The sequence below is a fragment of the Otolemur garnettii genome, unplaced genomic scaffold (genome assembly GCF_000181295.1).
Source record: "Otolemur garnettii isolate 467f Iridium unplaced genomic scaffold, OtoGar3 scaffold00023, whole genome shotgun sequence".
Classification (NCBI taxonomy): domain Eukaryota; kingdom Metazoa; phylum Chordata; class Mammalia; order Primates; family Galagidae; genus Otolemur; species Otolemur garnettii.
The window spans coordinates 11,037,396-11,060,911 of NW_003852418.1; the positions used below are offsets into that span (position 1 = coordinate 11,037,396).

At 50.1% G+C, this 23,516-nt stretch overlaps 1 protein-coding gene across 1 annotated transcript in view; it reads right to left on the reverse strand.

The window, feature by feature from the left end:
• Window positions 1–22,477, reverse strand: part of PTGIS (prostaglandin I2 synthase) — a 39,016-nt gene extending 16,539 nt beyond the window's left edge. The window contains exons 1-5 of the mRNA XM_003787686.3: window positions 22,333–22,477; window positions 12,623–12,746; window positions 9,828–10,006; window positions 7,203–7,346; window positions 2,245–2,396 (exon numbers count right to left, since the gene is read on the reverse strand). Of these exons, the coding sequence (XP_003787734.1) occupies window positions 2,245–2,396; window positions 7,203–7,346; window positions 9,828–10,006; window positions 12,623–12,746; window positions 22,333–22,406 (673 nt within the window). The 5' untranslated portion in view covers window positions 22,407–22,477. The remainder of the gene's footprint in view (window positions 1–2,244; window positions 2,397–7,202; window positions 7,347–9,827; window positions 10,007–12,622; window positions 12,747–22,332) is intronic.
• Between the last annotated feature and the right edge of the window lie 1,039 nt (window positions 22,478–23,516).

Sequence of the window (23,516 nt, forward strand, 5' to 3'; positions counted from 1 at the left end):
ATTTTTTTTTTTTTTGCAATTTCTGGCCAGGCCTGGGTTTGAACCCACCACCTCCAGCATATGGGGCTGACACCCTACTCTTCTGAGCCACTGGCACCACCCCAAATATTTTATATTTTATATTTTTAAAACTGAAAGATGAATAATGCACATACATGGTAAAAACATAATAATAAGAAGAAAAGGAATCTCTAAAATTTCAAATGGGCATACTGCAAGGGTAATTTTCAATCTGCCCCATTTCAGCCTTCCCAAAAGTAAAAATCTACACATATTCCCACATTTCAGTAAATATATTAATGGTGGCACACTAAACCCGCTGGTTTTCACCCGGCTTCTTTTTTGTAATAGTGGATTTCATCCTACACAATACATCCCATTCTGTTTTACGGTTGCATAGCTTGCCCTTATGTGAATGCATAGTTTACTTAATCCACCTCTACAGGTAGTCATTTAAACTGTTTCTGGCACTTGCTTTTACAAGCATTGTGACAATTGTGTGGATCTGCAGCCATGGGCAAGCCTGTCTACAGGATAAATTCCTACAAGTGGAAGTAGAGAATCAAAGTTGTCTTGTATATTTTGGTAGGTTCTGCAGAAGAGGCTGTGCAGCTTCACAAATTTCCCTACAACAAGGTCGGAGAGCCTCTTTGCCCACACGCCTCTGGCCCCAGCTAAGATCAGAAACTGTCCTCCAACATCGCCACCTGCTGGCCATATTGGGCAATACGGTCTCCCTACACCCAAGCCAGGACGGCTCCCAGAATGGAGGGTCCTCAGTAATTATCTGACTCTCCTGGAGCTCCTGTACAGAGGAAAAAGCCATAGAGAAACCTACTTTTTCCTGCAGACACAGTCAGTGCTAGGATGTGGCAGGTGGATCCTAGGATCCTTTACATACAGGATTTTGCAATCAAATAGACAGACCAAGTTTCCATTTTATTGGCTCTGCCACCCACCAGCTGTGCATCTGTACAAAGAGAGTGATTTCACCTCTCTGAGCCTCAGTTTCCCACGTGCAAAATGAGGATGGGAATACCAACCTCCCAGCATTGATGTGAAGAGTCCATAAAATAATGAAAGGCCTCTTAGAAGTTACAGAGCTCACAAAGAGGAAATGCAGGTGGCTAGTGAAACATAGATGTTTCATCACAGTAGCCAGCCAGATGCCTCGTTTTGCCCATCAGATTGACAAGGATTTAAAGGCCAACAAAGCACAGAGGCAAAGTAGTGCGAGAATGCAAATTGAAATAAGTTATGTGCCTCTGCCCATCAGATTGGCAAACAAGTGGAAAGACTGACACCATCTGGCGGGGCGGGCTCTTCCCCCGGGCAGACACTTGATTGCTCTGTGGTTTTAGAAATGATGTAGAGGAAGCTGATAAAAATGTTAATGTGTGTAGCCTTTGACCCACCAAACCCACTTCTAAGACCCTGTCAAAGAGAAATGAAATCACCAGATGGTACAACAGATACGGGACAATGAAATGCTATTTTTAAAAAATTAAGAAAGACAGGTAGACAGAAAGAAAGAAAAAGAGAAAGAAAATAAACAGATATCCATGAGTGGGAGATAATTAACTAGATCCTAGAACAGACATGCAAGGGCTAGAAAGATGTCTGTATTATTATTTTTTTTATTTTTGAGACAGGGTCTCGCTCTGTTCCCTGGGCTAGAGTACCATAGTGTCATCATAGTTTACTACAACCTCAAACTCCCGGGCTCAAGAGATCCTCCTGCCTCAGCCTCCCAAGTAGCTGTGACTACAGGCTTATACCACCATGCTTGGCTGATATTTCTACTTTCTGTAGAGACAGAGTTTTACTCTTATGCACGCAGGTCCTGACCTCCTGCCCTTAAGCAATCCTCCCACCTCAGCCTCCCAAAGTGCTGGGAGTTTTAAAAGCCATTCAAATCTTAAAACAAGAAAAGGAACATATATGCAGAAAGATTCTCAGGCCCCACTCCAGATGTACTAAATCAGAATTTTCACCAGGAACTGGAGGTCTGGTCCAAGCCCTACCTCCCTATCATTGTGCTTGTGTATACCCCGTGACGGGGCTGGGGGGAGGCGCTAAACCCAACCCAGGACGGCTCCCAGAATGAACGGCTCCACTCACTCCCTCATGGGGCATTAGGATCTCCTTCTTCCTGTGTGGCCCCGATCCTTCACCTTGAGCATGGACTTCCCCCTGAGTCTTTCCATCCTCCTTGCCGCCCACTGGGACCCTCATGGTGCTCACCCGCTGACAGAGAGCCACGAGCCAGTTTGGGGAGCAGTAGGTCGAGCTGGCGGAAGGTGTGGAAGACCTCAGCTGAGTGGACACGGTCCTGGGCCTGGCTCTCATGGGTGCGTGGCAGAGCCTCAATTCCATAGAGAGTCAGGTAGCCGGCTCTGGGGGTGAGAAACAGCAGGTCAGAGGTCGCCCTTGGGCACTCGCCACCAAACCCACCTGTGGCAGCTTCTTTTCATTCAGGGACCTATCAAGCATGAGCCCAATTGTGTGCTGGGAGCTCTTCTGGGCACTGGGAGTCAGCAGTGAATAAGACATACAAAACTTCCTGTCTCCAAGGAGCTGACACCTGAGCCCGGGGAGACAGACCATAGGCAAAAGAAATGAGTAAAGCAAGTAACGTGTAGCTGGTATCCAGTGGCGCCATCAGACGGAGCTGGGCAGCAGGCCAGGGAGGATCAGGGCCGCAGTGTCAGACATGTGGAAAGGAGGGGGCTTGCATCAAGCTGACCCCTGAGGGATGAGGAGGAGCCATGGAAGAGGTGAGGGAGGGTTCGAGGCAGCGTGAGCAGCAAGTGCAAATATCCTGGGGTGCAAGGGAGCAAGTGTTGAGGAGCTGTGAGGAGGCTGATGAGGCTGCAGACAGCGTAAGGGGACAGTGGTGAGATGGGGGCACACAGCAAAGGAGAAACTGGTATCCAGAGAGGGACTCAATGAGGGCTTCCTGGAGGAGGGGTCTTCAGATTTTTTAAACAGGGGGCCAGTTCACTGTCCCTCAGGCTGTTGGAGGGCCAGACTGCGGGCCCCGGGAGAGTCAGCTGCTAAGCAGGACAGGCAGCAGCGGCAAAAACACCCGGCGGACTGGATAAATGTCCTAGGCAGGCCACATGTGGCCTGTGGGCCACAGTTTGAGGACACCTGGCTGAGACTCACAGGATAAGCAGGAGGAAGCACAAGAGGAAGGTTCTGGGACAACACCACAGCCTGTGCAAAGGCCAGGACTGAGGGAGCAATGTGCCTGGTAGGAGAGCCACCAGGGATGGCTGGTGCAGACGCTGGAGCTGGGGCATGAGCAAGGGGGCAGGAGGGCCTGGGGCTGCCAGGACTGGGCACACAGGGCAGGGCCCTGCATTGGTGAGGAGGTCAGGCTTGACCTGAGGGACCCTGGGAGCTCCGAGTAGGACAGGACCTGGCCAGATATGAAAACGATAGGACACGGGAGCTACCGTGTGCCCTCACTGAGGTGTGTACACACACGTGCACACACATACATGCACACACTCACAGAACCATGCTCAGAGGACACATCATCACCCCTAACCTTAAAGCCCCAGAAGTCCAGCCCCCACCCAGCCCCTTGGCCTTATCCTGAGAGGGAAACTACAGGTTTGCACTTTGTCCACATGGTTAGAGGGGTTGAGGCTTCAGCAGGGAGACAGCACTGAAGCCCCACCCCCACCCCACTCCTGCTTCCCCTGGTCCTGCCAGAAGAGGGATTGGGAAAGTAGAAGCAGGAATGAGGGAGGCCTGCCTAGTCCCCACTGTGTCCTCACTTACACGGTGTAAGCAAAAAGTGCAGGCAAAAAGTAGACCCTCAGCAAATACTGAATGGATGGCTGGATGGAGGATGGATGGATGGATGGAAAAAATGAATGGGTAGATGAACTGGTGGATGGGAGATGGAAGAATGGAGGAATGAGAGGGTGGAAGGGTGGATGGGTAGGTGGATGAAGGATGGATTGGTAGATAAAGAAGTGGATGAATGGATGGATGGATATATGGATGGAGGAGTGGGTGGTCGGTGGGATGGGTGGATGAATGAGAGGATAGATGGATAGAAGGAGGGATAAATGAAGGGATGGATGGACAGGTAGGAAGTAATCCTAAGAACACTGATCTTGGGAGAAAATCATGGTGTCACCAGGATTCTGACCTTGGAGTCATTCAGGCCATTGTCCTTCTTGCCCCTACATCCCATTCGCCTCCCCCTCATCCCCCGAGGCTTCCACACCCCAGGGAAGGAGAGTACAGGACCTGCCCACCCTCCACGGACTAAGAGGAAGCCATCCCTCCTTCAGAGGAGCTGAAACGCTCCTTCCAGAGTCTAAGCTGTCAGCCCTGCTTAAGCCTCTGCATCAGCCACAAGGACTCCCTCCCTCCTCCCTCCAAGCACATCAGGCCCAGGCCCCTCTTCTCCAGACTGAGGCCTTCTGCTTCCTTAAGGCAGGAGCCGTGACAGTGCAAACCGTAAACTGGACGCCGTCCACAGACATGGTTGGTTTTTTTTTTCCTTAAGTCAATAGTTTTACTAAAAACAATCTGAACCTTCCTTCAAATATTTGGGGAAACTCATAAAATCCAACCTCCCACTCAGCTCATCTCAAAAAAGGAACCTGGCACCCCAGGGCCCACAGTCCCACCTGACAGCTGTGGGCAGGGACAGAGTTACGGCTGTCCCTTATAGAGAGACTCACACTTGTGAAGCCACCATCATCTTCATGGCACCCTGTGGTCCCCACGACACTGCAGTCAAGCACTGGTTGTCATTTATCACCCAACCTGCACTACTGTTTTTTCCCAAACAGAGAACCTTTTCCCTGTACATGTATTTCTACCCCAAACTGCAATACAAAAAAACCACAATAAATAAACAAACCCAGAGGACCACGAAGTTTCACACGGTAGAAACGAAGGGCCTTTCATGGGACCTCCTGACAAAGCCACATGGCTGAAGACGACACCCACACGTGTGATGACACTCATGACCCACATGAGACACTGGGTGCCATGAAGAAAAAAAAAGCCAGACCAACTAGATCATAGGAGAGGGCCACCATACTAACAGGGTGTCAGGAAAGGGCACCCTGAGCAGGTGGCCTCGGGATGAGGTGTGAAGGATATGAGGTGGGAGCCGTGCAGATGTGAGGGGAACAGCATTCCCAGGCAAGGGAACAGAAACTGCAAAGGCCCCACACGGGATATGCCGAGGCTCAAGGAGGACAGCGTGATGAGAAGAGGCCAGGGTTACAGGATGAGGACAGACTGGGACTCCGGATGTGATGCTGAGGAGGCCAACACAGGACAGGGTGGAAGGTCTGAGAGGTGGCACCTGCAGGTGGCACCTCCATATCTGGTCCCTGCCATCTGGTGAGCCTACTCCCTTTCGATTGCAGGGCTGCAGGTGGCCCTGACAAGACCTAGAGCAGCCACCCCAGAGCCAGGTGCAGCAGCCCAGGCCTTGGGCCCTGCAGACACAGGGGTCTGCGTCCACTTCTCCTAGCCCAGTGCCTACAGTGCCAAGAGGCCTCATCGGCCTCAGCTGCCACCCTATCCCCATCTCCCCCAAACCCACTGCTTCCTCTCTGACTTCTTCACCCACACGAGGACACATGGTGGCAGGAGCTAGGAGACCTTGGGGTTACCCTGCTGTGAATTTGCTGGGTGGTTTCAGCTGCCTCTCTCTGAATCTCAGTCCCCATCCCACAGTGACAGGGCAGACCAGACCAGTTCCACCCAGACCAAATATAGCTCGTGATGATGTTTGCACCAGTCCAGGGCGAACCCAAGAGAATGGGATCATTTATATGCAGAGGTGGTGGCTAAGAGTGCAGACTCTGGAGCCAGCCCTGCCAGGGCCCCAACATGGGCCTCTGAGCAGATGACTTAGGCTCCTGCAGTCTCAGTTTCCCCATCTATCAAGTGGGGTGTGTAAAGTCCTAGCTTCTGGGAGCCACTGCAAGTATTAAATGAGTTGGCACGTGCTGAGCCATAAACAGACCCACATGCTCATGTACGTCAGCCAGTGACTGCCCTTCATTCTAAAACTGTTGCTGTAATTTTTTGAAGGGGTAGAAATGCCCTTTCTTTCACAAATGCTGGTAATAATAGTGGTTAATGATACCACTAAAAATCAAGGAGCTGCCCTTCACATCATCTTCGCTTCCCCACCCACACCAAACCCTCTCCTCCCCGCTATCTCCAACTGTTACCCACAACCTCACCACCTCCCTGGGCTACCACCTTTCTCTGCCTTAATAGGGCAGGCTCCCAATGGGTCCTCCACCCATCTCAGGCCCACCCCCCACCTCCCATCTATCCTCCATCTAACAGCCAAAGGGGCTTCAAAACTCAGATCAAGCCGTTCCCTACTCAAACCCCTGATGTTACCCATCTTACTAAGAATGCATTCCAGAGCCTTCTCCAGCCTTGAGTCTCCATGAGCCCTGCTTCTGCCAACTTCTCTGACCCCATCTCCATCTTCTCCCCACAGCTCATAATGCTCCAGCCACACTGGCCCTCTTGCCAAGCTTCCTCCCACCTCCGGGCCTTTGCACTTGCTGTGTCTACTGCCTAGAATTGTGGCATGACAGGTACCTCGTAGTTACTTCTCAACGCTGAGGCCAAATCCTCAGAGAGGTCCTCTGTCACCTGTCTGGCTAAAAGAACCCCTCAGATGCTGTCATCCCATCTGTGCATCTCTGTCATCATGTTTATCCCCCTCTGACATAACCATAGTCTTCCTCGCCCGCTGAGTGTCAGTGTGTGAGTTTGGGGACTTCATCTGTCCCGGTCCTGCTGTGTTCCCAGAGCCTGGCATGGGACCCCACACTACTGAGGAAAGGGATGTTTGGTTGTGCAGTTTTTAACATGAGTTCGTGTGATCTGAAAAAAGGTTAAGGTCCTGGTTTGGGCACGCATTTTGTTTTTCTGCTCTATGAAATCCCAAAGTCTAGAAGCCACAGGACAAGATGGTCTCTGAAGTTGCACTCTGCTACTCCTTTTCTGGGTGACCCATAGGTCCCCTTTTCAGCCATTATCTCATTTCACAACTCCTCAGCCAGGTCAGATGAACACCTGGTGTCCTGGGTGTGCAATGACTTCCCTGCAGTCTTTGCTTTGGGCAAAATCCTCACAGTTCACGTGGCCACGGCTCATGGCTGACACAGGGCTAGAGTACCAGGCCTTACCTGAGCAGGACGCTGTAGGAGAAGTCAAGGAGCCCCATCTCATGCCAGCCACTATCTGCTTCTGTGGCATCACCCAGCAAAACAGTGCGGAGGTTGGTATACATGGCATCTGTGAGCACCTGGAGGTCTCTGTGGAGAAGAGTCCTGAGGCAGAGAACAAAAGTGTGAGATTTTGGCTGTCGACAGGCACCTCCCTCCCAAATCTCAGTAACCCAAAGTTCAAGTTCCCCATCGACAATGGGACCCTGTGGAAGCCTGACTTAAATATGATGGTATGATAACTATCATCATCAACAAAAGGATAGACTCTGGGAGGCTGAGATGGGTGGAGGGCTTGAGCTCACGAGTTAAAGACCAGCCTGAGCAAAAGCAAGACCCTGTTTATACTAAAAATAGAAAAACGAAGGCAAGAGGATTGCTTGAGCCCAAGAGTTGAAGGTTGCTGTGAGCTATGATGCCATGGCACTCTACCCAGGGTGACAGCTTGAGACTCTGACTCAAAAAAACAAAAACAAAAATCAAAGACAGATACCATTTGTTGTGCCAAGCATAATAATCTCATTTCATTTTATGACCAACCTAGGATTATAACATCCATTTTCTAGATGGAGAAACTCAGAAGAAGAGAGGAAAGTGACTTACCCAAGGTCACATAGGTAGTAAGTGGTATGACTGGGACTGAAACCTAGGTCTGCCCAACTCTAGAGTCTGAACTCTTTTTTTTTTTTTTTTTTTTGAGACAGAGTCTCACTATGTCACCCCCAGTAGAGTGTTGTAGCATCACAGCTCACAGCAATCTCAAACTCTTGGGCTTGGGCTTAAGTGATTCTCTTGCCTCAGCCTCCCAAGTAGCTGGCACTACAGGTGCCTGCCACAACGCCCGGCTATTTTTTTGTTGCAGTTGTCATTGTTGTTTAGCTGGCTCAGGCTGGGCTCCAACCTTCCACCCTCAGTGTATGTGGCCGACGCCTTACCCACTGAGCCATGGGTGCCGTCCCAGAGTCTGAACTCTTAACCAAGATAATCTGTCCCTCCCTGGGGACAGATTGTATAAGGGACCCACAGACTTCTAGAAGGGAAGGAACTAAAAAGCAATTCATTTCTCCCTAAAGTCAAAAGATAGGAAGATGCATTCGGATAGTTATGGTGTCCCCTGACTAAGGACTACTATAAGACATCACTTCCACTGAATGTAACATGAGGAAAAGGAAATCCGTGCTGGTGACATGGCCTCATCATGTAGACCTATGAGTCTGAGGAGATGGCCAGCCCAGGGGAGTGTGTGGCAGAAGCCAGAGTCCCTCTGTACTGAGCCTCCATGCTACACAGTACCTTCTACTCTGAGCCATGACTGAGGATTTGGTTAGAAGCCAAGAAAGGGAGATTTATATCTAAATCTCAGCCCCTTTTGCTGCTTATGAAGACCACAACGGGCACCACTTTAGCTAGTGAACAGAGTGTCCATGGGGCTGTGCACAGCCAATGTTCAATAGCGACACCTTGTGGCAGCAGCAAGACATCACAAGACATCACTCCAGTGGGCGTGCACTGTTCAGACTCCAGTTCTGTCACCACCTGGAGACAGATCACTGAAGGTTCATCAGACTGTGTGAATTCAGCAGAGGTGGACACAGGGTCTCATCTGTCTCAGTATTTCAGGAGAATGAGAATGGGCTGCAAAGGCAGCAGACGTAGGTTCAAATCCTAGTCCCACTAGTTACCAGCAGTAGGCCTTGGCAAGTCACTTCACTTCTCAGAGCCTCAGTTTCCTGATCTATAAAGCATGGGTAAAAATGGGGGCTAAGGTGCAGATATGAAAGTGTGCCCATCAGACACCTGGTATAACAAATGGTGGTTGGCTCACTCCTATACCCATGCCCATCTCGGACACTGACCAAGGAGGGCATAGTAACTCTTCAGATGTCTGCTGACTGAACAGAGTAGATGTGCTCACGTGTCCTGTTGTGGGTTTAATTATCCTTATGTTGCAGAAGTTGCACCACCTCCTATGTGGCCTAAGGCAAGTCATTTCTCCTCTCTGAGCCCTGCTGTGCTCCTCTCTGCAAAATGAAGCTGTAAGTTACAGAGCCTCCAGTGTTGCTATGAAGACAAATGAGATGGTACATGATGCCTGGCACAGGGAATGGATCAAAAATACTCATCATGGGTGGCGCCTGTGGCTCAAAGGAGTAGGGCGCCGGCTCCATATGCCGGAGGTGGTGGGTTCAAACCCAGCCCTGGTCAAAAATTGCACACACAAAAAAATACTCATCACCCCACCTACTATCCTTCACTTTACAGATGAGGAAACAGAGGCTCAGAGAGGAGGAGAGATTTGTCCAAAGTCACAAATCCAGGAACTGATGGAGCTGGGACTTGAATCTGGGTCTAACTGTCCCTGGTCTCCTCCTACTAAAATCAGGAGGAGAGGAAACAGAAATGAAAGGTAGAGTTCTTCTTTAGCTCAGTTCTTTTGAGCTGCTTTTGTCTTGTGTTCTCAAGACAAAATGCCTTTATGGACACTTGGTGTGGAACCAACATGGCCACCTAAGTCTTGGGCCACACAGGTAGAAGCAGTTCACCCACCACAGCCCACCCACATGGGTGCCATGTACAGCCACTCACGGTTTCAGCCTGGCCTTTTCATCACTGGGGTTGTAATGTGGAAGCTGCACATCGAACATCCTCTCCATGAGGAAGACAGCATAGCCGTGAAAGTCCAGCCTGGTGCGAGGCTCCCACACCACTGTGTCATAGGAGTGCGGGTCCAGGAGGATGGTGACATATCTGCCCCCCACCAGGATCTGTGGGATGTTGGCAGGGGTAGAGTGAGTAGTGTCACTATGAACAGCAGCTGCTCCCAGGGGTCAAGGGCACTGTCTCTACCAGGCACTTAAGAGACAATGTTCTCTTATCTATCCCTCATGACCAACCTGTGAGATGGGGAATATCACTCACATATTTGTAGCTGAAAAGTAAGGCTAAGAGAAGGTATTCATGTGCTCATGATCTCATGGCTGTGAAGTGGCAGAGCTGGGACTAGAAGTCAAGACTTTTTTTTTTTGAGACAGAGTCTCACTATGTCTCCCTCAGTAGAGTGCTGTGGCGTCACAGCTCACAGCAACCTCAAACTCTTGGGCTTAAGTGATTCTCTTGCCTCAGTCTCCCAAGTAGCTAGGACTACAGGTGCCCGCCACAATGCCTGGCTATTTTTGTTGTTGTTGTTGTCATTGTTATTTAGCAGGTCTGGGCCAGATTCAAACACACCAGCCTCGATATATGTGGCTGGCACCCTAACCACGGAGCTATGGGGGCTGAGCTTTTTAAAATTCAGGACTTTTTAAAATCAAAGCACTGCCTATAGCACAGTGGTTATGGCACCAGCCACATACATTAAGGCTGGCAGGTTTGAACCCAGCCCAGGCCAGCTAAACAACAATGACAACTGCAACAAAAAAATAGCCAGGTATTGTGGTGGGCACCTGTAGTCCCAGCTACTCGGGAGGCTGAGGGAAGAGAATCACTTAAGCCCAAGAGTTTGAGGTTGCTGTGAGCTGTGATGCCACAGCACTCTACCAAGGGTGACAAAAAATAAATAAAAATAAAATCAAAGGCTGTGTTCTTTATCACCTCACTCTGAAGCACCTGCCACTGTTATCTTGGCTGCTGCCATATATCCAGCAGCCAAGAGAGAAGGCCCACAGAAGACAGCAGGTGGATATCATGTGCATCACGGATGGATATCATGTGCAGCAGGTGGATGGAAAAATGGAAGGATGAACAGATGAATGAAAGGGAAGGTTGTTGTTGGGTAAACGCCAGATGGATTGTAGATGGGTGGGAGGAAGGAAAGAAGGAACGGAGGTAGGTAAGAGGAGAGAGACAGAGGAAGAGAGGGAGGGAAGGAAGGAAGGAGATCATTAGCTAAATGCTAGTAGATGGATTATAGATGGAAGGAAGAAGGGAAGGTAGGGAGAGAGGGAAGGAAGGAGGAAAGAAGGGAGGAAGGAAACTGTTGGTAAATGCCAGTGAACAGAAAGTTATATGGGTGGATAAATGGAAGGATAAGTTAAAGCATCTAGGTTGGATAACAGGGATGGAAGGTTAGTGGAAAACTAAATGTGTGTGTGAATGCTGGGTACATGGATAATAGGATGCTAAGTAGATATTGAGTCGACAGACTGAAGAATGGCTGATGGAAGTTGGAAGAATACATGGAAGATGGACAGATGGGTGGTCCCTTAGAATGGATGTCAGAGGGACAGGCAGATGGAGATATAAATAGATGTATACTGAGTGAACACTGAATTTTTTTTTTTTTTTGGCCGGGGCTGGGTTTGAACCCGCCACCTCTGGCATATGGGGCCGGAGCCCTACTCCTTTGAGCCATAGGCACTGCCCTGGACATTGAATTTTTAATATAGCTAAGTGTTGTGTAGATTGTGGCAAGTGTGTAGAAAGATGGTTAGATAAATGGAAAAATAGAAGTTGGTAGAAATTGCATAGTCCTCTCTCAGTGTCTGTGGAGAATTGGTACCAGGATCTCCTACATATACCAAAATCCATGGACGCTCAAGGCCTTGATACACAATGGCACGGTGTTTGCATATAACCTATGCACATCTCCCATATAATTTAAATCATCCCTAGATGACTTACAATTCCTAACACTATGTAAATGCTATGTAGTAGATTTTCTGCTGTATTATTTAGGGTATATGTGTAATAACAAGAAAAAATCCCACAAATATTCAGTATAGGCGCAATTTTTTTCAAATATTTTTGATCTATGGTTGGGTGAATCCACAGACACAGAACCCATGGATATGGAGGGGCAACCGCAAATGAATGAAAGCTGGATGGATGTCGGTTCCATGAGTGAGTGGGAGAATGCTGGGTAAATATAGGTAGAGGGAAGGATAGATGATGGATAAGGGGTGAACAGACAGATGTTGGGTGAGTATATGGAAAGATGGATGGTGAGTAGATAGGTGGAAGTTTGATGGAAACAGAATACATGGATGAACGCAGGGCAGACATTAGGAGGGAAGGGTGCTGGGGAGACACAGTGTGGACAGGCAGAAGAACAGGTGTTAGATGGGAAGATGAATGTTGGACAGATGGAAGTTGAATGAATGGGTGGAGGTGGGCTGCATGGAGGTACGAGTACTAGATAGATGTTGAGTGACTGTGAGGCTGGATGGTGGGAACAAACTAGAGGGATACTGAAGGGATGGGTACTAAGCAAGCATTGGAAGTGCAGCTGGACAGCCAGATGGATAGGAAGCTGGCTGGACCACTGGATGGATGTTGGATGAGGGAATCAGCATGTGGATAGATGTGGAAGGAATTGGCCAACACTGGCTATGAGGCCCAGTTTCTCATCCCTGTCCCTCCCAGCAGGCACAAGAGGCACTTACAGTAAAGATGTCACCATGCCTCTCCTTCATCCTAGTGAGGAAGCTGGCAGCATCTTTTCCAAAGTCCAAGGCATAGCCCAACCAGGGGATGCTGCCCAAGTCCAGGGGAGGCTCTCCGGGTCGCCTGTAGAAGCCACAGAACTTATCACCCTTTGATAAGTCAAGGAAAGGAATGAAAAGTATATGTCATGGGGTATGATTTTAAAGGGAGAAGTCAGGGTGGTGTCACTGAGGATGAATAAGGCAGACCTGAAGGTGGTGAGGGAGGGAGACACAGCAGTATCTAGGAGCAGAGCTTTCCAGGCAGAAGGAGCAGCAAGTACAAAGGCCCTGAGGTTGGCTCACACCTGGTGTGATCAAAGAACAGTAAGGAAGCTGATGAGGCAGGATCAGAGGAAGCAGGGAGAAGTCACAGAGGTTGATGCTGGAGAGGTAACGGGCTGCCCTGTGCAGGGTCTGGGAGGCAGCTGTGAGGCCCTCAGGTTTTCCTTCAGAGAGGTGGGAACCATGGGAGAGTTTTGAGCAGTGCAGGGACATAATTTGGCTGAGGTTTCTATAGGATCCTTTTGGCTGCAGGGCAGAGAATGGACTGTGGGGGTGGGAGCAAAAGCTGGGGATCAGTTGACGTCTAGCACAGAGTATGGGGTCCAGTGGAGCTGGGGGCAAGGGCTTTGCAGCACCCCATAGCATAAGAACACAGAGGAGTTTGTCTGAGCCAGCGTGGACTAGGGTTTTGGTCATCTCATACTCCCTGTCCTGCCCAGAGACAGAGGTTGAGACTGGACAGCACGGTCGGGTGGCAGAAGGCAGTGGGAGCTCCTGCTTCATCTCTGCCCCCGACTTCCCCTCAACAGCTCAGAGTTTGAAGGACGTAGGCAGCAAGAGGCCAGGACACAGCCTCTAGGGATGTCCCAGGAGTACATGCTAGCTCAGCCCAGGGTGACACGGTTATGTGTGTGACAAAGTCAGAATCCTTTGTGAACGCAGAGGGAATATTTCTTGCTCACTGTGGCAGGCAGACTCCAGGTGACTCGCAGTAACCCCTACCTTTGTACAATGCCCTGCATCCAGTCAGAGACAGACGGTACAACTGACTTTAAGTAAAGTGCTCTCCTTAGAGGGCTGACCTACCAGGGACAGTGCCCTTCCTGGCAAAAGAGATTCAAAGCATGAGACGGATTTGGCAGAGGGGGAGTCTCTGCGGCTGGCTTTGAACATGGAAAGGGTCATGTGACAAGGAACTTGGGTGGCCTCAAAAACTGTGAGGGGCCCTCAGCTGACAGCAGCTGAGCTCAGCAGAGTCTTCCCTAGAGCTTCCCACTAGACGGGCAGCTCAGCCGACGATGCCTTGATTTCAGCCTCTAACCAAAGAACCCAGCCACACTGAGCTGGACTTCTGACCTGTCAAACTGAACTAACAAATCAGTGTTGTTTTGGGCTGCTAACTGTATAGTGCTTTGTTACCTAGCAATAAATAATTAACACATTCAAACTTACAGTACACTACCATTGTGCCCCAACCTGAGCCAAACCTCACCCCCTAATAGAGGGAAAGTCGGCTGTTGAGAACAGCAGTCAGGATCACAAGATGGACCTCACAACACTGCAGGGCTGGTGCTCACAGTGGACCCTCTGGAGGTCCCTAAACCTGGGTTAGGACCCCTGACTTAGTCTTAGAATTACTGGAGCCATAGGGATGCAGAAAGCTCCTAGATACCTGTCTGCTGACTGAATGAATGAATCATTGCAACCCTAATAATTCACTTGTTCATCAATTATTAACTATGAAGCAGGCACTGTCCTGGGTGCTGCAGGTGCAACAGGGGACAGGGCAGACCAGGTCTCTGACCTCATGGGGCTTGTGTATGAAAAAGGGAAGATAGGCCAGGTGCGTTGGGTCACACCTGTAATCCTAACACTCTGGGAGGCTGACGCAGGTGAACTACTTGAGCTCAGGAGCTCAAGACCAGCCTGAGCAAGAGTAAGACCCTTGTCTCTCCTAAAAATAGAAAAACTAGTTGGGTGTTGTGGCAGGTGCCTGTAGTCCCAGCTACTCGGGAGGCGGAGGCAAGAGGATTGTTCAAGCCCAAGAGTTTGAGGTTGCTGCAAGCTAGGACTCCAAGGCACTCTACCGAGGGCAACAGAGTGAGACTGTCTCAAAAACAAATTAATTAATTAAAAATAAAAATGAAAAGGGAAGATAGACAAAAAAGAAAAAAACCAAAAAGGCAAAATCACATCAGAGAGTGAAAACTGTGATGAAGAAAACAAAGGAGATACAGCTCAACCATGAAAAGACAAATAATCCCGTTTAACAATGTGCGAAGAACTTGAACAGGCAGCTCTCCAACAAAGACGGGCACGTGGTCCACAAGCCCATGAAAAGACACTCAGCATCATTAGCCATTAGGAAAGTGCAAACCGCGCCACAGTGAGGTGTCACTTCCCCCACTAGCATGGGCCTAATAAAGATAAAAATTCTGAAAAAGGAAAATAAGTGTTGGCGAGAATATAGAGAAATTGGAAGCCCCCCCCCCCATCCTAACGGGAATGTAAAATGGTGCAGTTGCTTTGGAAACCAGTCCAGCAACTCCTCAAAAGGTTAAGTATCATAATGTGACGAAAACATACACCAATTTTTAGACTATTGTTCACAGCTGCGTTATTCATAATAGCCAAAAAGTGAAAACAATCCAAATGCCTGCTGATAAACAAAATGAGGTACATCCATGGCACGCTACGTTATTCAGCCATAAAAAAAGAATGAAATTCTGATTCACGATACCATGTGGATTAACTTTAAAAACATTTAACTAAGCGAAAGAAGCCAGACACAAAAGGCCACAAATTATAAGATTCCATTTATATGAAATGTCCAGAACTGGCAAATTAATAGAGACTAGCAGTTGCCAAAAGCAGAGGGGAGGCGGAGTGGGGAGTGGCTGCTAATGGGTACATGGTTTCTTTGGGGGATGATGAAAACATTCTGGACCTAGCGGTGACGGCTGCACAGCCCTGTGAATACATAACACTAAAAACCAATGAATTGTACACTTTCTTTTTCTTTTTTGAGACAGAGTCTTAAGCTGTCGCTCTGGGTAGAGTGCTGTGGCATCACAGCTCACTGCAACCTCAAACTCTTGGACTTAAGTGATTCTCTTGTCTCAGCCTCCCAAGGAGCTGGGACTATAGGTGCCCACCACAACACCCAGCTATTTTTCTGTTGCAATTGTGATTGTTGCTTTAGCTGGCCCAGGCCGGATTCGAACCCGCCAGCCTCAGTGCATGTGGCTGGCACCGAAACCACTGAGCTAAGGGCGCCGCCAACTGCGCACTTTCAAAAGGGTGAATTTTAGATAATGTAAATTATATCTCATTAAAGGAAAAAGAAAGAAGGGTGAGGTGAGTCAGTAAGGGGGGCTAGTTTACAGAAGGCAGTCAAGGAAAGCTTCCCCCAAGGAGGTGTCGTGTGAGCAGAGACCAGAGGATGAGAAGGGATTCACCGGAAGGGTGGGGAGAAGAGTTACAGGCAGAGGGAACAGCCAGGGCAAAAGCCCTGGGGTGGGAACGCACTTGGTGAGGTTTTCAAGACAGCCGGAGCTGCATGGCTGGGGTGGAGAATGTCGGGGTGAGGGGCAGGTAAGGATGCCGCCAAAGTGAGAGTCTGGCTTCTATGCCAAGTGTGATGGGACCCACCGGAGGGTTTGAAGCAGGAGTCAGGAGACAATGAGAATATATTTTAAAGCAGTGGTTCTCAACCTTCCTAAGGCCGCGACCTTTTAATACAGTCCCTCATGTTGTGGTGACCCCAACCATAAAATGATTTTCATTGCAACGAAACGCGGCATTAGGAAGGTTGAGAACCGCTGTTTTAAAGGGTTGCAACAGAGAGGCAAGGATGTTAGGAGACCACGGTGATGTGTTGCATCCAAGACAGCAACATGGCAGAAGCAGAGGTCACGGTGCCCAGGGAACCTGGCCTAGCACCCGACTCCCCACTTCCAGAACAGGAGCTTTTCTCCAACCCCAGCAGCTCAAGGGAGCACCAGCTTCTCCTCATCCTTCTCTACCTTCCTCAACCCCTGCCTCCCACTCTCTGTCTGGCTGTCCCCCAACATAACCCCAAGGGTGGGGCAGGTGCTATACAGGAACAGATGAGCAGATCTGAGGGCCAGGGCTGGGGAAGACAGGAACAGAACCACAGAGGAATTCGAGAGCCTAGGAGGGGCCTCTCCCCTAACCATTCCCACGTCTCTCCCAGGCCCCTAGTCTGCCTCCCAGCCCAGCTGTTCTAGTCAAAGTGGAGCCTTGCAGATTCAAGCTCCAGGATCCTAAGGAGGTACCTCATCTCTCTGAGAGCCCCTGGGCCAAGGCAGCTTCTCCTGGAGGCCCCATGTGTCACACTGGCAGAGTAAAGTGTTGGAACCAGTTAGCTGGTGCATACCAGCCCCCTCTGAGTCAGAGCCCACAGGAGCAGTGATTTCTGCATAAGTAACAGGAGGGTGAGGTGGTTATGAGCCCAGAATTTAGCACCATTCTTGCTGGCTTCAAATTCCAGCCATGCTCTTGCTGGCTGTGTGACTTAGCTTCTCTATGCCTCTCTTTCCTCCTCTGTAAAATGGGCTACTGATGGCATCAGGCTGTGGTGAGGATGAAAGGAGTTACCCAGCACCAAGCTTGGGGCAGAGCAGCCGGCACCTGCTAGCCAGGGAGCAGCTCGGATGCAAGACCAAAAGACTCCAGGACACCATTTATTGAGCACCAGCTACACATCCAGCACCACGCTTTGGCGTTTTCCTTGCTTGCTAATAATGGCTAACACTTAGTGAATGCGCCTTGACAGTGTGGGATGCACCACACTCAGAACTTGACCCCATAATTCAATGAATCCTTCCCCTAGCTCCACAAGGAGGGAACTAGTACTGTCAGGCCCATCTTACAGAGGAGGAAACTGAGGGTCAAGGGGCGGAGACACTTGCCAGAGCTCCCTCCACCCCCAAAGAGGAGCTGGGTTTCTAGTCTAATCCAAGTAGGTCTGCAGAGCCTAGGCTCTTGACATTACCCGGCCCTCAGTCACCCCAAGTGGACATTTACAACCCCCCTTTGCAGATGCGGAAAATAAACACAGAAAGATTTCAGGGTCCTGTCTCAAAGCAAAGCCTAAGATTTTCCCTAAGGCATCTCTGCGGGTGGGGGGGCTTCCTTTCCCAGCCTTCTATCTGGGCTGCTGCCGGAGCCTCAGAGAGCCAGGTGTTATTTCTGGCCGCTTTCCTCTTTCCCCAGAAAAGTCCCAAGGAGACGCAGACAAAGGCAGGAAGCTGGAAACCCAGGCGCCAGGCCCCTGATGCGGTTGGCAGCGGGGCTGGTCGTGGGCTCCTCCAGCCCCTGCCCTCAATCCAACTCAGACCGGCCACATTCCAGGGTGACTCAGCCAGCAGCCAACAGTCAGCAGGGGCGAAGGAGGCTCTATTTTAAGGCCTGAGGGCTCCAGCCTCACCCACTGTTTTGAGGCCCTGCCAGGCTTTGGGGGACAGGGAGGAAAGGCTTAACCTTCCGGTCCTGGGCTCCCACCCACTCAGCCAACCAACAGTCACCTGCCCGTCCTGTGACATCTTTTCTGATTCTTCCCTAGAGCTTTAACTGCCATCATGTGGGTTCCTCTAAAAACTGCCCATTCCTCACTCACAGACCCCACTGCCAGCCCTGCCACCTGCCCTGTACCTCCCTTCCACTTGACTCTTTGCAGCCAGGGCAGGGAGTCCCGAGGGGGATCTCACTCGCCTCAGTGCCCCTGATGGATCACATCGCATCCTCACTTCATGAAAGGTCCACGAGCCCAGGGACTGTTGTTCACTTTGGCACTTAGAACGGTGCCGCTACCAGTAAACAGGTGCAGAACGGTGCCTGGTACCAGTAAACAGGTGCATAATAAATGTGTGTCAGATGAATGAATCATATGCACAGTCTGCGCTCAATGAGCGGCACCTGCCTCCCAGAGCCACAGAGAGGGTTAAGGGGGATAACGCTGGCAAGTTCCTAACACAGGGTCCATGTTCTAGAATGCTCAGAGCAGAAGCAAGTATTGTTTAGCTATGTGATGCTGGTAGATTGCCCCACCTCTCTGTCCAGTAGTTTCAACTCAATGCATGACCTCAAGCTCTGAAAGGATTTGATGGAGAACAAAAGGGCACTGAGTTACCCAGCTGAGTTGGAGCAACTTGAGCTTTTGTTTAATCTGCTTAATCTATTCTTCCCCCAGGGATCATCCACAGGCCTTTAGAGTTTTCCATCTGTCTTTAACAAACAGCCTCCCAGATGCTCTTCCACACCTCCTCACCTTGCCTCCAGCTGTGTAGAGAAAGTATGTGCCCTTCTTGCCCTAGTTTTTGTTTTCTATTTTTGAAACAGACTCAGAGAATTATTTCTCAACATAAGAAAAGACAGCAGAAGAAGTACAGTGATAAACAGAATGGCTGCATGTTGGAGAGGCAATAGGGAGTGGTGGGGACCGTGGCAAGGTTTAAAGTGGGCTCTCCTATGGAGTCCCAGGAAAGTATTGCCAAATCTTTCAATTTGTTACAAGTTTGAAATCTGGATTTCTGCATATGGAATTGCTCTATTTTCTCCCCTTGTACTGTGCAGCTCAAACCAGACCCAGCCAGGACTGAATGCAGCCGTGGACTACCATCTGGTTAGCACATGTTACAATGACACAGATTTATCTATACCTAGAAAGTCTGCATTCTGCAGGAGCCCAGAACAGCCACTGAGCCACAGGGGATGCCACTATGACCTCTGGATCCCTCTCTCACTGCTCCCAGCAACAGCCACTCAAGCCCAAAAGGAAGAGAGGTGCCCTAGCCTGATGATTCGGCAAGGGCCTGAGAGACCACCTCTGTGAGCCACCTCAGAGTACAGGTAGGGAAACTGAGGCCTGGAAAGCAAGAAGAAAGGTTATCCATAAGGCAAATCATTAGCCTCAATGGACCCAGAAGTCATCCGGCTAACTCTCAGCTCACTACCTTTTCCCAGGAGAAACTGGGCTTAAAAATCTTACAGTAATTGCAGAAATTTGTATTTGGACAGGGAACTAGATGACATTAAGAATTATTTTTTTTTATTCTCAGGCAAGATAATGGAATTATGATGGTCATTTTGGGGAGCTGTTCTGTTCTATTTTTTTAGAGACAGATTCTTATTCTGTTGCCCATGCTTAATTGCAGGCACCATCATAGCTCACTGTATCTTTGTTTTGTTTTTTTGAGACAAAGTCACTCTGTAGCCCTCAGTAGAGCACAGTGGCATCATAGCTCACAGCAACCTCAAACTCTTGGACTCAAGGGATCCTCTTGCCTCAGCCTCCCAAGTAGCTGGGACTACAGGCACCTGCCACAACACCTGGCTATTTTTAGAGACAGGCTCTTGCTCTTGCTCAGGCTAGTCTGAACCCATGAGCTCAGGCAATCCACCCACCTCAGCCTCCCAGAGTGCTAGGATTATAGGCATGCATCCACTGCACCCTGCCAGCAATTCTATTCTTAGTTACCATTACCATTATCTCCATTTTAAAGATTGGGAAACTGAGGCAGAAAGCAGTTATTCAAATTGGCCATATTTCAAAAGGCTGGAAGTTTCCATATGCTAAGAATACCGGGCACCCAGGTACCTTGCCCCCCAGTGTACCATGCACCTGGTACACAGCTGCCCCCCCCCATGCCCGAGGAAAGTGAAGATCATGAGATGCTGCAAAAAGAACACAGAACATGGCTCGGCGCCTGTGGCTCCAGTGGCTAAAGCACCAGCCATATACACCTAAGGTGGTGGGTTTGAATCCAGCCCTGGCCCACCAAACAACAATAATGGCTGCAACCAAAAAATAGCCAGGCATTGTGGTGGGCGCCTGTGGTTCCAGCTACTTGGGAGGCAGAGGCAGGAGACTCACTTGAGCCCAGGAGTTGGAGGTTGCTGTGACCTGTGATGGCAAGGCACTCTACCCAGGGGAATAACTTGAGGCTCTGTCTCAAAAAAAAAAAAAAAAGAAGAAGAAGAAGAACACAGAACATTGTCAGAAATGGGGAAAACACTGAAAATAACCTAGGAGTTCATCAACAAGAACGGGAATAAAAAGGAAGAAAGAAACGCACAACTTATTCATATTATGGATCTTGTACTACACAGAAGATCAAAAGAACAGATTTGAGATCCATGTAGCAGTATGACTAGATATTAAAACTAAAATCTGGAATGGAAAAAAAGCAAACGCACAGCCCCCAAACATTTCTATACAGAGCATTGAAAAAGCCTGCCAATTTAGGAAGAATAATTCATCTCTTCACCGGGAAATGTATTAGTTATATATTTTTTTATTTTTTCCCAAGCAAATGATGGAATATATTGTTTGAACCCGCCACCTGTGGCATATGGGACTGGCGCCCTACTCCTTTGAGCCACAGGCGCCGCCCGAATATATTGTTTTAAATTTCACCCCAAAAGGTGTCTGGCGATGGAAGAAAAATATAGTGAGCTTATGTTTGAAAATTCAACTAACACATTGTTTAAAAAGCAAGAAAGTTCCCCACATTTCTGGATTTTTCAAACACTCTAAACACACTCACTCTCTCGCTCTGCTCCGGATTTTCTACACGCTCATGTCTATGTAAGTCAGAGTAATTTTAAAACATCTGGGAGACTGAGGAGCTATCACAACTAAAGGAATGTGGTACCTTGGACTGGATCCGGGAACAAAGGAGGCTATCAACAGAAAACTGATGAGATCCCAGTGAACTCTGAGGTTTAGTTACAGTAAAGAACCTGTGTTCAATTTTTCAGTTGTGACAAAAGTAACATAGTAACAACAGGGAAAAGAGGGTGAGGGAAATGTGGGAACTCCTTGTACTGTCTTTCCAAATTTTCTGTAAACCTCAACCTAGTCTAAAATTGAAAGATTTTTAATGTATTGAACTATTCAAGTCAATTTTTAAAGCATTTTATGAAAAGAAGCCCTGGTGTCTCCCTGATTTGAGGCGTAAGAGTTTTCTGTTTTCTCCTGAATCGCAGTTTCTCAATGGGGCAGGGACCTGGAGGTGGCGACATCTGGTCCCCGGTTCCACCCTGGCTGTGGGATCTTGGAAGAGTTGGAGGAAGTCCTCAGTTTCTCCCCCTCACCCCATCCCCAGCAAATGAAAGCACTAAGCCTACTGACTAGTCCTCGTCCAGACTGGGAAGGTGACGGAAGATGGCTACAGGGTGCGATCAAGACATTCTGCAGCCTCAACTGTCTCATCTGTATAATGGGCTGAGGAGCGAGGCCACCCCATAGGGCTGCTGAGAGCAAGGCAGAGTCTGACGACAAGCAGGTTGAAGAGCAGGCGAGGGTTCTTCCACCTGGGTCACACCGAAGCTATCCACACACCGACTCCTCGCCCTCAGACCCCAGGTCCTCACCCGAAACCCCTTCCCGGGTCCCAGCCATTACGCTAAGGGCCAAACCTGGACACCTCGCGGCGGGTGTTCAGCCCCCGGGACCCCCACAACTTTCCACCTTGCGTCTTCTTGGCAGAGGTAGCTCGGCCCCGCTGGTCCCCTGGTGCAGGGCCCTGGGACCCTCCTCCCAGAGGTTCGGCGTCCTTTTCGCTGCAGCCTGGGTCAGCAGGAGCAAAGATGTCCCCTGTCCAGCGGGGCTGGGTGGGGGGCGCGGGCAGGGCACTCACCGCGTGCGCCGGCGGGTCAGCAGCAGCAGCAGAAGCAGCGCGGCCAGGAGGCCGAGGAGCGCGGCCCAGGACATGGTGAGGCCCGCGGCTGGTGGCTGACAGCGGAGAAGGCGACCGGGGGCCTCCTCAGGTAAAGCCCACTGCCCAGCGCCGGAGTCCCGCCACCCGCCGAGGGGAGGAGCCTCCAGGTCCGCGGGGAGGACAAGGGTGCGCGCAGAGACCCCTCTCCACGCGCCCCGAGGGACACGCCCCCACCACTCGGGCGGGGATGGAAAACGTGGGAGGGAGGGAAGGAGGATGGAGGGGGGGACGGAGGAGGAGGTGTGGTGGGCTGGGAGGGATGATGGAGGGGAGGGCAAGGGAGGGGCTGTGTGGGAGAGGGGAGAGGGCTGAGGGCAAAGAGAGGAGAAACTTGACGCGGAAGGAGGCATGGGGAGAGAGGGCGATGGGGGAGGAGGGAATGCGGTGGGAGGGCAGGGGGGTGCGTTCCGGTCAAGTTCCGCGTTCCCTCTAAGCTGACCGGACCACCCCACCACCCGTCCGCTTCCCCAGCCCAGACACGTTGAGATCCTTGGGTTTTCTGTTCTGCGGGTCTGGGCTGGATTGTATTGTGTCGCAGTGTCTGGTATCTTCGATAACTACAGCGCGGGAGTTCCAAGAGCGACTCAGGCTTTGAGTACACACGTGGTCGCCCACCATAAGGGACGGAGGGAAGCACTCGCCCTGCACCTGGAGAGTGTTAGGGACTCGGGTCGTTATCACGACCACCTGGTGCTTTGGGTGCCAGCCCTGTGCCGGTGCTCTCTGCAAGGGACCACCCCAGGGTACTGGTGAAAACCTAGGCTCCCCCAGGCTTACTGCGTGCCCTTTCTCCGTTTATACCCTGGGAAGCCTTGGGCAGGTAATTTAACCTGAGTACAGTTTCTTACTCGGAAACACGGGGTATAGACTTGTACTTAACCCAGGGCGTGGTTGTGAGGAATTGATGAGAGCTTGTTGGTAATAAAAGGGAATTGCAAACTGTTGAGGGCTTGGCACCTATAGGTTTTATGAAACAATGGTCGTAGCATAGAGCTGGGACCCATAGTTCTGTCTCTGCCTGCTCACTGGGAGATGAGCTTAGATGGGTCTCATTCCAGGTGGTGATCTGGAGAAGCTATTCCTCCTCCCTGGTTTCCTGGGGC